Below are 16,667 nucleotides of genomic sequence, written 5' to 3'. Positions count from 1 at the left end.
CCGAATTTTATCTATATTGAATTTTATCCCCCATATCTATCATACTTATTCAAATTCAGGAAACGATTCATCTTCCAAACCCCCATTTCAGTATTTCACCACCCTGATCATCAACACACAATCCCAATTCCCAAACATGTTCGAATCCGAATGGAAAAGAATGCAGAAGAATCTCAAGCGTCTGATGCAGGATCAGCTCTTCAGACGTCACATTCTTGAAAACGAATGGGAAAGAACTGATGTTAACTTGAAGAAACGGGTCGGGTTGTACCCAGTAGCATCAGATGAGCAGAAGGGTGACTATAAGGTCTATTGTAAGGGTTTGGTTAGTGTTAAAAAGTCGTGTGCTGGTGTTGGGGTGGCCATTTTTGATGCACGTGATCGTTGTGTGTTCGAGTTGCGAAAAGGGTTTTCGGTTAATGGTTTAAATGATGATGATGTTATAGAGCTTAGAGGTTTGGTTGAGAGTGTTTATGCTGCTGTTATGTTTGGGCTTCAACGGGTTTATATTTACTGTCATAGCGAATCGGTTTATCGATATGTAAGTTAATGATCATTTGTCTTTGTATAGATTGCAATGCAACAAAGCCCTGTTTAGTTTAGGTTGCTGCATGCATGTGTTGATGAAGTTGCTGGCTGATTATCTGTGTTCTACATTTTGTTTAAGAGTTAACTTTCGTTTTACTCCCTGTGGTTTGGTCATTGTAACGGTTTTGCTCCAATAGTTTAAAAATAGTCATTTTCCTCCCTGATCTTTCGAGTTTATCGCCAGTTTGCTCCCTAATTAAAAGTAGAGGTATTTCGGTAGTTTACTCCCTGGTTCTAACTCAATTAAAACTTTTAGTTAAAAGTCGCGGTACAGGTGGTAGTGGATGGTGGTGGCCGGTAGAAAGAGTGGTTGGAAAGATAGGGGATCAGAAAAGAATTACTTATATACCGGTAAATAAACAAGTTATAGGTTTATTTAGGTGAAAAGACTTACATGCCCTTGCTTTTATATATAAAGTTACCAAAATACCCTTCTAGTTAATAGAATTTTTGGATGGAGTTAGAGATGGGGAGCAAAATGACGATAAGTTAGAAAAATCAAGAAGGAAAATAGTTATTTTTAAACTATTAGGGCAAAACCGTTAAAATGACAAAATTATATAGAGCAATTTAATTGAAGTTAACTCTTTGTTTAATGTTCTAAACAAGATAACCAATGACATGCACTCATACCCATGATTTTGTTATAGGCCCAATGGGCCTGGGCTGGATTTTGGTGTTTTTTTTATGTTTATAGGCCCATCAGTCACCTTTCATTATTTTGCTGGTATATGCTTATTTTCGTTTAATTGATTTTATTTTTGTTAATGCAGCTCACTGTTGATGAATGTTTATTATGGTAAAAAAAATAACATTTAAGGGGTTTTGATTTTCTTGATTACGAGGGTGTTTGGGGTTGAGTTTTGAAAATAGATTATGCGTTTTCAATAATCAGAATCAGATAATTAGTTGTAACAAAACGTGCTGCAGAAAGATAGTGTCTGGATTTGATTATGTTGTTTGATATCACAATAATCAGATAATCAAATTGTACACAAAACATGTGTGTCATCATATTTCCACGTAGAAATCTAAAATCGGGCCGATGTTTTGACAATTGTGACCCGAAGGGAATAATCATTGGAATCTCACCTGTTGGAAGAACGACATCAAATATGTTCGTATGTTCATTTTCTTGTTTGTTTTGTTGAATTTTGTCTAACACAAACCTATGTGCAGTGGGCTGTTGCATTGCTTAAAGACTTGAGAATTGTGAAGGATTTATAGTAATATAAAAACTTGATCGGCATCCTAATTAGAAATTATCATTTATCATGTTCATCGGCGAAGCTTTTAAGGGGCGGCCGACCCCCCGAACTTTTCGCTCAGTAGTGGAGAGTATGTAGTTTTCGTATAGAAATTTTTGGGTATATACGTTTTCGACCCCCCGGTTTTATAAAATTTTTTAGATTCGGTGATTTCTGCCCACCAGTCGGAAATCTCAAGCTTCGCCACTGATCATTACCATGTTGATTACTTGTGGTTTAGACAAGACGACCAATTGCATAATATCTTTTTCTTGATCTAGTTGATTTCTATTTGTGGTAATGCAGCTCACCGGTAAAGAAAGACCAACAAACAACATGACTCTGACATTCGTTGATGCACTCATCTTTATTCAAAGGAAAGTTGGTTATCGTGGCCCGTTTCTTATGCAACAAAGCAGTGTCAAGGTTGCGTATAAACTAGCTAAAACTGCAATGGCGTCTCAGGCAACCAAATTTGCCGAAAAAGTTCTTGAGCAATGTGCAATTTGTTTAGAATACAAATCCAAAGGCAGCATGTTTTCTCATAACAATCGTTCTCATAAATATTGCTATTCGTGTATGAATAAACACGTGGAATCAAAGTTGCTTCAAGGGCAGCTGCCAGAATGTCCACACAAGTCATGCAAGTTTAAACTCGAAATCGAAAGCTGCAAGAAGTTTTTAAACAAAAGGTTACATGATATTATGAGCTCGCGGATAAAAGAAGCTTCTATTCCTCCGACAGAGAGAGTTTACTGCCCGTTTCCTAAGTGCTCGTTTTTAATGTCGAAAACCGACCTCCAAAATGCTGCTTCTACGTCGTCACATGAAACTTGGAAGAGAAAATGTTCCAAATGTCGTGGCCGTTTTTGTATGAATTGCAAAGTACCTTGGCACGATAAAACTAAGTGCTCTGACTACATTAAAAATTTCGCGAATCAATTTGTTAATGAGGTGGAACTGAAGTCTCTTGCTGCAAGGAACCGTTGGCGCCAGTGTATCAAGTGCATGCAGATGATTGAGCTTGCTGCAGGGTGCCACCATATTAGTTGCAGGTATCGTCTTGTTTTTCTTTTTGAGTTAACTGCCATTTTCGTCCCTGTCGTTTGGTAGAAAATGCCACTTCAGTCAAAAAAAAAAATTGCGCCAGTTCCGTCCTCAACATTTTTGAAACGTGCCACTTCAGTCCAAAAAGATAACGCGCCGTTAAAAACGTTGAGGACGGAACTGGCGCAAGGCGTTTGTAGGATCGTTAGACGACCTGACGAGTCGATCAGAAGAGTACTCAGACAGAATCAGAGGCGGAATTCATTGATTCTGTCTTTGTTCAGCTTGATTTCACTATTTAACGTCTCTTTTATTAATCTGCTAACAATTTACAAGCTCTGGAGACAAACTGGTAGGGCTTCGCCGTTACACCACACAACTGCTCTACCTAGGTTCGCTTATCAGTCACCTATTTATAGGCTGATGGGTTCGCTTATACGGACATGTCCGTATAAGCGGACCTACATGCTTTGTCCATATAAGCGGACCTATCATGATGACACATAAGCGGACCTATGACCAATGACATATAAGCGGACCTATCTAACTCATGTGTTTCTTGATTTCCGTTCACTGTACAATCAGCCCTAACCTAAGACTCGAACTAAGATGTAGTCGACAGACAACTGCACCAACAGCGTTATCTTTTTGGACTGAAGTGGCACGTTTCAAAAATGTTGAGGACGGAACTGGCCAATTTTTTTTTTTTTTTTTTGGACTGTAGTTGGCATTTTCCACCAAACCACAGGGACGAAAATGACAGTTAACTCTTTTTTTTTTTGTATATTCAAAATTTGGGTCGGATCATATACATGGGTATGGAATATATAAGATTGATGATTTGATGAGATAAAGAATGAATGATGTATGTAACTTGTAGGTGTGGATATGAGTTTTGCTATAGATGTGGAGGTGCGTGGATCAACAAGACAGCGACGTGCTCGTGCCCGCTTTGGGATCTAGGCTACATTTTATATGCCGAGTAGAAAATGCAGTAAAATTGACGATGATGATGAAAGAATCAACTGTTGCAAGTAGTTGTGGCATTTTCAGCCTTTATACGATAACCTTTTGGATTTTGCGAAAAACTAAACTCTTCACTTGAAAAGTCTGTTTTGTCGGCCTGTATCGAGTTGGTTCTAAAAATGAAGGATTTGAGAAGTAACACACATTTAATCTTCATCACTGTCAATGAGGATTTTTTTTTTTTTTTTTTTTTTTTTTTTTTTTTTTGAAAAATGTTGAGAGTCACTTAGTTTGGTTAGGCCCCCATGTAAGCATGCTGCTCATGGGGTTGAAGTTGTTTGGCATGAGTCAATTGGGGTGTTGGGATTCAACACTTGGGATACTAGTGCTTTTTTTATAAAGATTTTCAAACAGATTAAAGTTGTCAAAAGGTAATTTATTAAACACCATTTTGAGCATAGTTAGGGGAGTGGGGGTGGAGAAAAAAATTCTCCGTGATAGACCATATTCCACGCGTGGATAATCTACAAGACCACCGCCACCGTAAAGTTCAACGCGTGGATAATTTTGTTCGGTGAAAAACATAACGCGTGATAAAGGTTTGAGTGATGGAACATGTGAGGGGGTGTAGGGGTTTATTGTTGGGTGTTGTAAGTGATACCATTGCCACTAAAAAAGGTTGTGAGTGATGGAAAAATGGTTGATGACATAACAGAATTTGATTGGGTGTTGTGAGTGACGAGTGATGACCCCCCCCCCCCCACTTATAATCTTTTATTTATAAAGATGTATTTAGTAAAACACACTTTTTTTATAAAAAAATGAATCTATTATTATTTAAGAAAGTTTGAAGCTATTATTAAACACATCCTATCATGTTTTCAAAACCGAACTAATCCAAGTTGGAAATTGACGCATAACCGGCCCGGTTGAGTCTATTTGAACCGCAGACTAGTTGGTTGAAGTGGTCGGAATTCAATTTTTTATTACTTTTTTGTTATTTTGTTCTTCCAAATTCTCACTTATTAATTATTTACTTTTTTTGTTATTGAAGGCTTTTGTGCAAACCCATACAAAACATAAAGTAGTTTCATATTTTTTACAATTAATTATATATTTATATTATTTATTTATATTTTTTTTGTATGATGTCTTCTAGTTTTTGAAACCAGATCGATTGATCTGACCAGTAAACCAGTAACAGTAAGACAACCAATTTAATGACCGGTCAAGTTATAAAAACATTGGCACTAGAAATTGAATGGTAGAATGCTAGAAAAGTAGCTTATAAAAAACAATTATCTTCCCTTCCTCCTACATTGTCGCGCACCATCTCCAACCATAACACTCTAGGTTTGGTTTCATTTTGGTTTTAACATGCAAATGGTTCGCTTAGTTGTTTAGATATTATGTGTATTTGTTTGCAAATATTTTTCAAGTGAAAGTGTAAAATACAATATCCCTTAACGTATAATACGTACGAGATGAAATTATAACATAAGTAATTAGTTTTATAACATGTGTGATTAAGATTTTACCTTATGCGTGATTTCTGATTTTATACATGTGTGATTATGGTTTATCAACATATGTGATTAGGGTTTTTGATTTTTATAACATGCGTAATTTCCTCTCGTACACATCGTACGTTAAGGAATGTTGTATGTTAACCGACCCCTATTTTTCAATACCACATAACTAAAAAAAATAATAAAAACATATAACTAACTCGATAAATAACTTTAAAATTTTAGTTAAACCATATATAAAATTAAAAAGACATTATATTAAAAAACTATATTTCTATACACTACAAATCTCATACAGGGGAATAGTGCCAGATAGCTGTTTGACACTTCCCTATTGCTTCAGCCAAATTACAATTTTACTCTATTTAAATGTACAGTTTTGCCGTTGTATGGTTTTTTTCTTCCTCTCAGTCAAATTACGATTTTGCCCTCAAATCAAATTTACAACTTTGCCATCATTTTTGTATTTTTTTTCTCTGTCAATTTACGATATTGCCCCAGTGTAGAATTATAGTTATGCCATCGTTTTAGTTTTTTTATGTTTTACAAAACTATGGTAGTATTTTGTTTTAATTAGTTGACTCGGTATAATTTTTATTCTGTCTCCTACCTAGCACACACTCATTTGTCCTTAAAAATTACACTTTTTCCTCCGGTTTAAAATTATAGTCTTTCCATCGTTTTAGTTTTTTTAAGCAAAAGTATGGTAGTGTTGTGAAACTAGCCTAACAGCAAAGAAAGAAGAAGAAAACAACAGGGAGAAAAGATCTAATATTTCATTGATTGAGATATGTCTAATACAAGAGATACAATGTAGTATATATAGGAGAAGAAAACTTGGAGAAGAAGTCAGTCTATTTTAGGAGTTGATAACCATAATAATACAATAATATATTTATAACACTCCCCCTTGGTTATCAACTTAATGCGCTTTGAGATGCTGCCTCGTTAAAAACCTTGCTAGGAAAACCCAGTGGGACAAAACCTCAGCTAAGGGAAAAAGAGTGCAGTGTGTAATGCGCATTATCCCCCCCGATACTTCTGGATCAGGTATGTTGCCTTATTAAAAACCTTACTAAGAAAACCCATTGGGATAAAACTTAGTCAAGGGAAAAAGAGTGCAACTTGAATAAATCTCCCCCTCATTATATATGTATCCTTCATCATCCTCGAAAGTTGCTCAAAACTTTTGTAGAATGATTTGTCGTTTGATCCCTTAATCTCTTAATGTGCAATCCTTCATGTTGAGCAATCTTGTATAATCTTCTAACGAGACTTTAGGTCTCTCCTTTCAAAATATCATATGTCCATGACTGTGTTTTGTTACATTCCTGAAATATTTCTTTGAACTCGTTCCAATCATACATAGCTAGCAAACATATTAATGCACATATGCATTTAACGATGTTACTTCTAGAATGAGAATCTCTACTTTGGTAGGAGATGATAATATGCATTTCTTATAACAAATGACTTAACAACCTTTAACATACCTTAAGGTTCAACTATGTTCATACTAAAATCTCCAAACATCATCTTCTAGATGTACTTGAGGGATTGATAAAATATAATATATACTCGAACTACAATTCAAGTAATAATTACATTGGGCCAATGTCATTAAAAAATTCCCTCTCTAAAAGCTCGACAGTTTCTCTCGATGATGCCTAAACATCATCATTGTAAACTGCGATTATAATGAAAAAATAGAATGTTGATAGAACATGGCTAATTTAATCACACTTATATCCCTCTTTATCTGAATATCTTGAGTTGTACAACACTCGTCTCGACTATTTAGTCCATACGTATTTTGTCAACTTCATATAATACGTTCTTGAGGTTTTGACATCATTAATGCTTCTAGCATTATCAATCCATGATGGAATTCTTTCCATCTTATCCAAATATGTAAGTGCTTTTACTCTTTAAAAGTTTTGCTACATAAATTTGCCCATTTAACACACACACACACACACACACATATATATATATATATCATGTGCAAAAATGTCATGAACACTTGCTTTTATCTCCAAAATCCATATTGTACCATCCATGTACACTATTTATTGAGATATCACAATCACCGGGTACAAGTTTTCTATGTATGTTTCTTGGTGCACAAGTATTACATCTTTAAGATGTTTCAATTAACCTTTTAAGCACTCAATTGCTTTAGAAACTCATCAGGAGTTCCAATTATATTCAACATTTAAAATAATCATAACCTATTCAAATCCGAATATGTATAAATGATCATATTGTGCTCGAGAACTTACTTTACATGACTTACATAATTTAATCCTTCAGGACTTTCATGTAAATTTTCAGTATCAAGTGATACATAACATTCATAAGACGAATATCAATTCTCTCTTTATATAACCAGACTAATAAAATATTGGAAAGTCAATACATCCACCACTAGAGAATACGTCTCCTCATAATCAAACATAGGTCTTTGCGAAAATTCTTATGTCACCAATTTTCCTTTATATCACTCAATTTGATTTTCACATAATTCGCATAAAAGACCCGTTTATATCCAACATATTTTACAACTTCAGTTGTATGGATTGTTGATCCAAATACTTTCCATATCATTAGAGAATTCAACTGCCTTATTTGTGTCTTTCCATTTTGGCCAAACATTTCTGTGTTTACGTTCATAGGCAGATCTCAAATCTTGATCCTCATCATTTAATCATTTCAAGCGCTATATTATATACAAAGTATAACGACGTCGATTTTTATTTCGATTCCATACATTTCTTAGACATGATACAACTTATCGAGATCTCTTTATTTTCAGGTACCTGTGATTCTTCTGGAACCATCATGTCTAATGTCTCTTTAGGAGACCCTCTTACTATAACCTCGACTTGACCATCTTCATTACTTGCTCCAATTTTCGAGAAATTTTATTCTTGGAATCGACTAGTTTACCACGCTTCAAGCGTGCTATAGACTCATCACCAATACATGGTTGTACTTTAGGACACTAATCTTGATTGGAGCATTAGCAGTTGGTATATGTGACTTAGCCTGTCACAGTATTTAGGTTAATGAGTATGTCTGGTAACTAATTGTTAATCTTTGTGCATGAATTATCCTTTAAAGTTTTGGTTCACATCATTTAATTTGAGGATCAGTGATAATTCATGTGTGTCAATTCTTTCTCCAACTGCCTTTAATCTCTCCCTCATGTTGGGAATGTTGATCCATTAAAATGGATATCAATTTGAGCTGTAAATAAACCCATCTTTAATGGTTCACTATATTTAACCATAGATAGTTGTTCATACCCAACATGTATTTCCCTATCTCCTTTAAGATCCCATATGTGCGTTGTGGTGGATCATTAAAAATATATATATCACACAACCAAAAACATTAGATGGGAAATATCTGGTTCCTGACCAAAAACCAATTGTCATAGGGAGGAAGTATTATAACTTGTTGGCTTGATGTGAAATAATGTTGTACATTTAAAATCACATGTAGCTAAATACAAATATGAATGTTGCTCTTACGATCATTTGGCTTTGTAACCAATTGCAAATGTTTAGTGATTGTGTCAACAAAGCACTTCGTGTCTAAACATGTACATTAAGTGCAATACTTATTCCAATGATCATTAGTGACTCGGGAAATAAATATATGTAATCTGGAATATTGTGCTTGCTATCCCATTAGCTAGCTATAAGTCACGCAAAATTCAAGTTGTGAATTTGATAACCATTTAGACGATGCATCGATTTAAAACACTAAGTGGTATCATGTTGGGATATTCATATCCTCTAACCATTTCCAGAATATTTAGGGAAACACACCCTACGTTATTTGCAAAATATATAACTTCCTTTGAAAGCAAACATCAAACGTATAATTATCAAGAAGAATCTTCTAGTTCTTTAATAATTTCACATCATCATCGACTCGGTGTGGTCGAACCGGTCATGCCAATTAATATAAACTTCTGATTTATGATCGTATATGTATTACTTGCTCGCATGTAATACAAAACGTAAGATACAAGATAATGGTCGATCTTATCTTGCTCGTATGAACTTCCTTTGAGTTCAAGTGACCATCATTACAATTCTAAATGGTCGATCTCATTATTACAACTTTCTCAATTATGTCCATGATAACTACCTTTACAATTCTCAATATGTAATCACATTCATTTCAGGAAATGTGATAGAATCTGAAAACGTTAGATTTTCATTCTTTGCTCAATCACACAAGTATAAAATCGCTTCAAACCTTTCATACTCTTTTATGATATTGCTACTTCATGAGCATATCTCACGTGTGACAACTAAAAAGAATTTATCAAGTTTTCCTCATAAATAATCTCCTCTTTACATGATATCAATTGAGAAAGAATTGTGTATCTGATTCATACAATGTTTCTTATGACCTTACGTGAATAGATAATGAGATTTATGGAATATGACACTTTGGGTGTCATATCTAAGCACATGTAGACTCTATTATGAGAGTGATAACAAAACAACTAACTTTGGTCTTTTAATTGCTTTATACTGTAATCTCTATACAAATATTCAAAAGCATCTTGAAGACGTATACAATTGCAATAGTGATGATACACAACAAGATTAAGTTATACAATTTCAAATATTATAAAAACCATCAAGTAAACAAATTATATTATAATGCTTTTAAAAATAATTACAATGGTCATTACTCTCTAATAAAACACATGGTAGGTCATTATCACTTACAATGAACTTTATATATATATATATATATATAGGACAAAGATCCGTTAGGAACCACCCTTTATTGCGAGAACCGCGAGAACCAGTGTGAACACAAACAGTAATAGCTAAAAAAATCTAAAAAACACCCAAAAATTTTTTTTTTATTTTTTACTATTTTTTATATAAAAATCGCTACTTTTAGTATCCAAAAAAAAAAATTTTTTTTTTTTAAATTTTTTTTAAAAAAAAAAATTTTTTTTTTTGGCTACAAAAAGTAGCGATTTGAACATAAAAAATAGTAAAAAATAAAAAAAAAAATTTTAGATTTTTTTTTGATTTTTTTTTGATTTTTTTAGATTTTTTAGGTTTTTTGGGGGTTTAGTTTTTAGCATTTTAGTTTGGGGGGGGGGGGTTTAGGTTTTTGGGTGGTGGGGGAGGGGGTTTAGGTTTTTGGGGGGGGGGGGGTGGGGGGGGGGTTAGGTTTTTTTTAGGTTTTTTGAGGGTTTTAGTTTTTAGCATTTAGCTTTGGGGGGGGGGGGGGGGGGTTAGGTTTTTTTTGGGGGGGGGGGGTTAGGTTTTTTTTTTGGGGGGGGGGTGGGGGGTTTAGGTTTTTGGGGGTGGGGTTAGGTTTTTTTAGGTTTTTTGAGGGTTTTAGTTTTTAGCATTTAGCTTGGGGGGGGGTTAGGTTTTTTTTGGGGGGGGGGGGGGGTTAGGTTTTTTTGGGGGGGGGGTGGGGGGTTTAGGTTTTTGGGGGGTGGGGGTTAGGTTTTTTTTAGGGTTTTTTTAGGTTTTTTTAGCTATTTTAGCTTGTGTTCACATTGGTTCTCGCGGTTCTCGCAATAAAGGTGGTTCTCGCATGAACCTTACCCTATATATATATATATATATATATATATATATATATATATATATATATATATATATATATATATATAAGTTTATTTAAAACATATAGAACTATCAAGTCCATCTGATCTTTAATAACATATGATCGTAAAAAGCTATTAAATCAACTTCAATATTAAGCAATCAAAATAATAGTATATGTAGACGACATATAGATATCTCGCAAAGACCAATTTACAAATGCATACCATAATAATACAATAATATATTTATAACAGGTAGTGTTTTGTTTTAATTGGTTAACTCGATATAATTTTTGTTGAGATTGTGTTATGAGTAGTGGTTAACTCGATGTAATTTTTATTGAGATTGTGTTATAAGTAGTATGTACAACTGACCGAAACCGAAACACAAAAGCTCATAAAGAAAACTAAAAACGAAAGGGTTTGCCTTTCTATCTCCTACAAGCTCCTGAGAGAGAGAGAGAGAGAGAGTAAAGATGAGCGGTGCAGGGAAGAAGGTAGCCGATGTAGCCTTCAAGGCATCAAGGACGATCGATTGGGAGGGTATGGCCAAGATGATCGTCACCGAGGAGGCTCGCAAGGAGTTCTCCTCTCTCCGTCGTGCATTTGAGGAAGTCAATTCCACTCTTCAGACCAAATTCAGTCAGGTATTCATGCCTATTTGTTTTTATTTTTTCGATTGTGTTTATTCATTTAGATCTGTATTTTGTTGGATAGTTAGGGTTTTTGAAATGTTGAAGATTTGAATTGTGTTCATAGGTGAAATGTTATTGATATTGATTTCTATTTGTTATTTGGTGATACATCATGTATTATAGAAATGAGATGTTTGTTAGGCCATGGGGTGGGGTGTACTCTAACATTAGCGATGACATGTCATGTTAACCTAACCGGCATTGCAAACCGCTCTCTCCTTGTGTTAAGGGTGGTTATATGTGTTAACCTGTTAACCGGATGTTAAGATATCGAATTAATTATTCTATTCTTTTTTGAACAAATAAAACGCTAAAAATAGGGTTAGGTGAAGTTAATGAGATTAAACCATTTCCTTGGATCAAGGCATAGTGAAATAGGGGGAAAATGGGTGATGTGACACTTAGGTGGAGAGAGTTAAAGTATACCCGAAGACCTTAGGGTGAAGGGGATGCACCTCTCATGAGATGGGGGGAAATTTTCACCCACCCAATCATGATGTGCCATGTCAATTCCCCTCTCATACATCACTCTTGCCCAAAAAACATAGGGGGTGGTTTCACTCAAACCATTTAAAAAAAAAAAACCAAAAACATGATTGGTTGAAAGATAGTGGGCCCCACCACTACCCCCCTCTCCCTCATTAACCCCGCATGCGGAAACTCTTCCCCGCACACCTCCTTCGCCGTGCGGCAATATTGGGACGGCGGCACCTTCATCGCGCGGCAAATCACCTCCCCGCTTGGTTTGCCACTTCCACCCCCTTCACCCTTAGTGGATTTAGTTAGTTGTATTATGCTATCAGGAAGCGATGATTTTATGAATTGTCACACAAACCTCGGTTGAAATGAAGTGTTCCCTTTTTTTCAGTGAATTTTGTTAATATGGTGATATCTCTTTATAATTTGGATTCTGTATGCATGTTTAGTGTTATGAATGAACTTTTTTTTCAATCAGTTGAGCAAGACTACTACTGCTAAATTGTGTGGTTGCAGAGTTTTTAGTCTTAGGAGTTGTGGATCTCTTCTATGGACCCTAGCGTAGTGCGTATAATCGTTTAAGGATGAAGAACTTCGTTTATTATAGATAGTTATGATAGAATCGGATAGATATACCAAAAAATAGTTTTCATGTTCATCACTCTTTTCCACAAATAAACTTGTAGTTTGGAGTCTATAAAATATACTTTAGAGGATGCCGTCATGCCCCAAGACTCTTTATGTGCATGCTTATATGATTGAACTTAAATCCGATGCAGGAACATCTAATGAATTGTTGGCATGCGTGAGTTCGTATGCTTCTGTGGTCAACATTATTATGTTTTAATTTAATTGGATATTAATGTTGGGGGATCGTTGTTTTAATATATTTCAGGAACCAGAACCTATTGACTGGGAGTACTACAGAAAAGGACTTGGATCTCGCATAGTCGATTCTTACAAAGAGTATTATGATGGTATGTCCTGCTTTTCAAATATGTATATTCTGGTAGCGTATTTTTAGACGAATGCTATGCTAACTTGTGCTGCACTTGCAGTCCATTAGAAATAGAGTTAAATGTCATTTTTGTCCCTGTGGTTTGGTTCATTTTGCCAGTTTAGTCCAAATGTTTCATTTTTCACCTGTGGGTCCAAAAAGGTTTCACTGTTGCCATTTAGTCCACTGGGTTAACTTCATCCATTTTTTTATGTTAACGAGAAGGCCAATTCGGTCATTTTATATGGTTGAATTGCCCTTCTAGTTAACAGAATTACATATAAAATGACCGAATTAACCTTCTCGTTAACATAAAAATTTGATGAAGTTCACCCAGTGGACTAAAATGGCAACGGTGAAACCTTTTTGGGCCCACAGGTGAAAAATGAAACCTTTGGACTAAACTAGCAAAATGGCCCAAACCACAGGGACTAAAATGGCATTTAACTCTTAGAAATATTATAGAAGCAGTTAGCATGGTCTCCATCTAAGTGCTTGTGACTCTGTTCTGTTATCACATACATTTGAAACAAACGACATAGATTTTCAAGCCTAATTTTTTTAAGTGTTTATCTTGTTATTCTCTGCATATTTATAATAAGAATTGCAGAATTTATTATGCTTAATAACAGAAAACTTCTGTTTAAAGTTTAAACAAGTCTGCAATTTTGTCACTTAAAGAACATCAAACTGGATATATATAAAATCTTTACTTTTTTTGTATTTCTATATCACTACATTTTAGTCTTATCACTAGCGGTATGCAATAGAGCCTTGTTTATGGTGTCAAAGGGCAGCTATGGTAAAATAGTTGGATTATGATATGTATAATATGTAGCGTATAATTTGATTTGGCAAGTGTTTTTTTTTTTTTTTTATATTTTACGATATGTTATCACAGTTTAGTTGATTGCTCCTATTTCTCTGTACAGGTGTCGAAATCCCCAAGTTTGTAGACACTACCACTCCTAAGTATAAACCCAAGTTTGACGAGTTGGTTAGAACTCCTACTCAGCATTGTTCTCTTTTCTTTGTTCTAGTTTATGATCCAAATGAGTTACACTTTGTTATGTGATTTTCTTTTCGTATAGATATAGGATCCAAGGTTTAAAAGAACGGAAACGAGTTTTGAGGCGTTTTCCCTTCGCCTCAAGAGGCGTAAGCCTCGAGGCGAACTGAGGCGTAAGCCCGAGGCGGATTTAAAAAATAAATAAAAAAATTATATATCTTATAAAAATAATAATACTAACTAAATTCATCAAAATCATAAAAAACACACATAAAAAAGACATAAATTGCTTGAATTTGACACAAAAAGTCAAAAACATCAAAAACAAATATCAAAAACCCCTGAGGCGCACATACAATATAAACCCCCTGAGGCGCGGCTCAAAATCGTTTTTTGGGCGTTTCGTCTCAACCGTTTTTTAAAACCATGATAGGATCTATGGGGCTCTTAGATCAATCAAATCAATTTCTATGCCATGTTTCTATGAATGTTGGGAAAATATTATGTTGGCCAACAAAAAAAAAAAGATTGCAGCTTATAAGAAACCGACACCTAAGCTTTTCAAGATTGAAGTTTTATTTTTGGTAAATTTGGGCAGAAAAATCGTTGTATCTTTAAACATTTTTATAGTATTTATAATATAACAGTTTATCAATCGATCAAGTTACATCACTCTTGTCCTGTTTAATCGAATTAGATATCATAATAGATCAATTCAGGATGATAATATCAACTTGTTCAGTTGTCGATAGTGATTTACAATGGTTAGTTTGATTTAAGAAAGTCACATGATTAAAATAACTGTAGACGTGTGAGTTTTTGTAACCGAGAAATGCTTTTTTATTCAAGTATATAATTGAATAAAGTGATCTTTTTATCGTCTAATTGTTTGCGAGTATAATATAATGTGAATTATTGTATTACGGGGATTCACATGTTCATTCGATAGTGAAACCATTGTGTTTATGCAAATACAGTTGGTGGAGCTGAAAGAGGCTGAACAAAAATCACTCAAGGAATCTGAAAGATTGGAAAAAGAAATTGCTGATGTCCAAGAGCTAAAGGTGACAATTGATTAAATCAGTTTTATAACTGAAAAATCTTTTAGAGTAAACTGCCAAAACGGTCCCTGAGGTTTGGCCACTTTTACCACTTTAGTCCAAAACTTAAACCTTTTGAATCTGGGTCTCTGTGGTTTCATTTTTGTTGCCATTTTCATCCAAAATCAAAATCTGATCAGATTTTTCAGTTAACATCCAGCTTTTTTTTTTGTCTTTTTCCTCCCATTTAATGAATGGCAAAATGGTCTTTTAACGTTTTATTATAACAATTAAAAAAAATCTGACCAATTTGCCCTTCATTAAAAGGGAGGAAAAAGACAAAAAGCTGGATGTTAACTGAAAAATCTGACCTGATTTTGATTTTGGATGAAAATGGCAACAAAATTGAAACCACAAGGACCCAGGTTTAAAAGGTTTGAGTTTTGGACTAAAGTGGCAAAATTGACCATACCTTTAGGACCATTTTGACAGTTTACTCTTTTATTTATTATGGTGAAATTAAGCTCTGTTTGTTGTTACAGAAAAAACTTAGCACCATGACAGCTGATGAATACTTTGAGAAACACCCAGAATTAAAACAGAAATTTGATGATGAAATCAGAAATGACTACTGGGGCTATTGATTTCATTTCTCTTGGTTGCTTCTGGAGAAGCCATTTGAGTTTTTTTTTTTTTTTTTTTTTGAAATAAAACAATGAATAACAAAGACTTGTTGGTTAAAATCATTTTTTGCATGGAGAAGCAGTAGTTTGTGCCAATTCTAGCCTGATGGATGGGTCCATCATAATGACATGTGCTTCTGCACATGGTGCCAATTCTCGACCCAGCATGACCCGAGACACAGTAAGGAAATAGTTTTTCGTTAGCCTGTTTAATAAACATTCGGGTTGACTTGTTTAATCTGCTGATTTTTTTTGAGCGGCCAACAAATCCAATATTTTGTTAATCGACGGCGAAAGTACACCAATACTCGTTACATCAAAATTATACCAACTTTCCCACGTTGTCCCCCCGGCTTTGGACCTATTTTTGTACCAAAGATAACCCAAAACTCTTATTTCCACTTTGATGCTTCCAGCTCTAGGCTTAGCCCCTTTAAATGCTGCCATGTTCCTGTATCTCCAAAGACACCATAGAGTAGTTTGGAGGATCAAGTGTATTAGTTTCCTCCATTTCGCAGAGCCCTTTAGATGCTTGTGGAAGCTAATTATGTCCTCCACTCCAAACAGAAACAAGGCGTTGATTCGGCACCACGACCCGACAAAGTTCCATACTTCTTGAGACACTCCGCATGATACGAACAAATGCTCCCGCAGTTTCAGGACACTCTTTGCAGAGTTTGCACAGATCCGGCCGGACGTGAATACCTCTTTCCAAATTATCCATCATTGGCAACCGGTTCAGTGCTACCCGCCATGCAAAAAAGCTCACTTTTAGTGGCGCCCAGTT

General features: G+C 34.9%; 2 protein-coding genes across 2 annotated transcripts; both read left to right on the top strand.

Annotated features, from left to right (window-relative positions):
* Window positions 1–55: 55 nt before the first annotated feature.
* LOC110902909 (E3 ubiquitin-protein ligase dbl4) lies at window positions 56–4,096 on the top strand. The gene is made up of 3 exons (XM_022149226.2): window positions 56–541; window positions 2,142–2,890; window positions 3,763–4,096. Exons 1-3 carry the CDS (start codon window positions 137–139, stop codon window positions 3,866–3,868), a joined length of 1,260 nt encoding a protein of 419 aa, XP_022004918.1. The 5' UTR covers window positions 56–136; the 3' UTR covers window positions 3,869–4,096.
* A 7,270-nt stretch (window positions 4,097–11,366) lies between these two features.
* LOC110898446 (ATP synthase subunit d, mitochondrial) lies at window positions 11,367–16,083 on the top strand. The gene is made up of 5 exons (XM_022145231.2): window positions 11,367–11,626; window positions 13,047–13,128; window positions 14,081–14,145; window positions 15,135–15,221; window positions 15,740–16,083. Exons 1-5 carry the CDS (start codon window positions 11,456–11,458, stop codon window positions 15,839–15,841), a joined length of 507 nt encoding a protein of 168 aa, XP_022000923.1. The 5' UTR covers window positions 11,367–11,455; the 3' UTR covers window positions 15,842–16,083.
* Window positions 16,084–16,667: the final 584 nt, after the last annotated feature.

The sequence above is a fragment of the Helianthus annuus genome, chromosome 13 (genome assembly GCF_002127325.2).
Source record: "Helianthus annuus cultivar XRQ/B chromosome 13, HanXRQr2.0-SUNRISE, whole genome shotgun sequence".
Classification (NCBI taxonomy): domain Eukaryota; kingdom Viridiplantae; phylum Streptophyta; class Magnoliopsida; order Asterales; family Asteraceae; genus Helianthus; species Helianthus annuus.
The sequence above is the reverse complement of the archived record's forward strand: the minus strand, read 5'-3'. Positions and strand labels throughout refer to the sequence as shown.

Bases quoted from the DNA above. Each gene is read 5' to 3' on its own strand.
- LOC110902909 (XM_022149226.2), top strand. From the start codon at position 137: ATGTTCGAATCCGAATGGAAAAGAATGCAGAAGAATCTCAAGCGTCTG. The intron at 542-2,141 runs GTAAGTTAATGA...GTGGTAATGCAG, and splicing joins GCGAATCGGTTTATCGATAT to CTCACCGGTAAAGAAAGACC. The intron at 2,891-3,762 runs GTATCGTCTTGT...TGTAACTTGTAG, and splicing joins TGCCACCATATTAGTTGCAG to GTGTGGATATGAGTTTTGCT.
- LOC110898446 (XM_022145231.2), top strand. From the start codon at position 11,456: ATGAGCGGTGCAGGGAAGAAGGTAGCCGATGTAGCCTTCAAGGCATCA. The intron at 11,627-13,046 runs GTATTCATGCCT...AATATATTTCAG, and splicing joins TTCAGACCAAATTCAGTCAG to GAACCAGAACCTATTGACTG. The intron at 14,146-15,134 runs GTTAGAACTCCT...ATGCAAATACAG, and splicing joins AACCCAAGTTTGACGAGTTG to TTGGTGGAGCTGAAAGAGGC.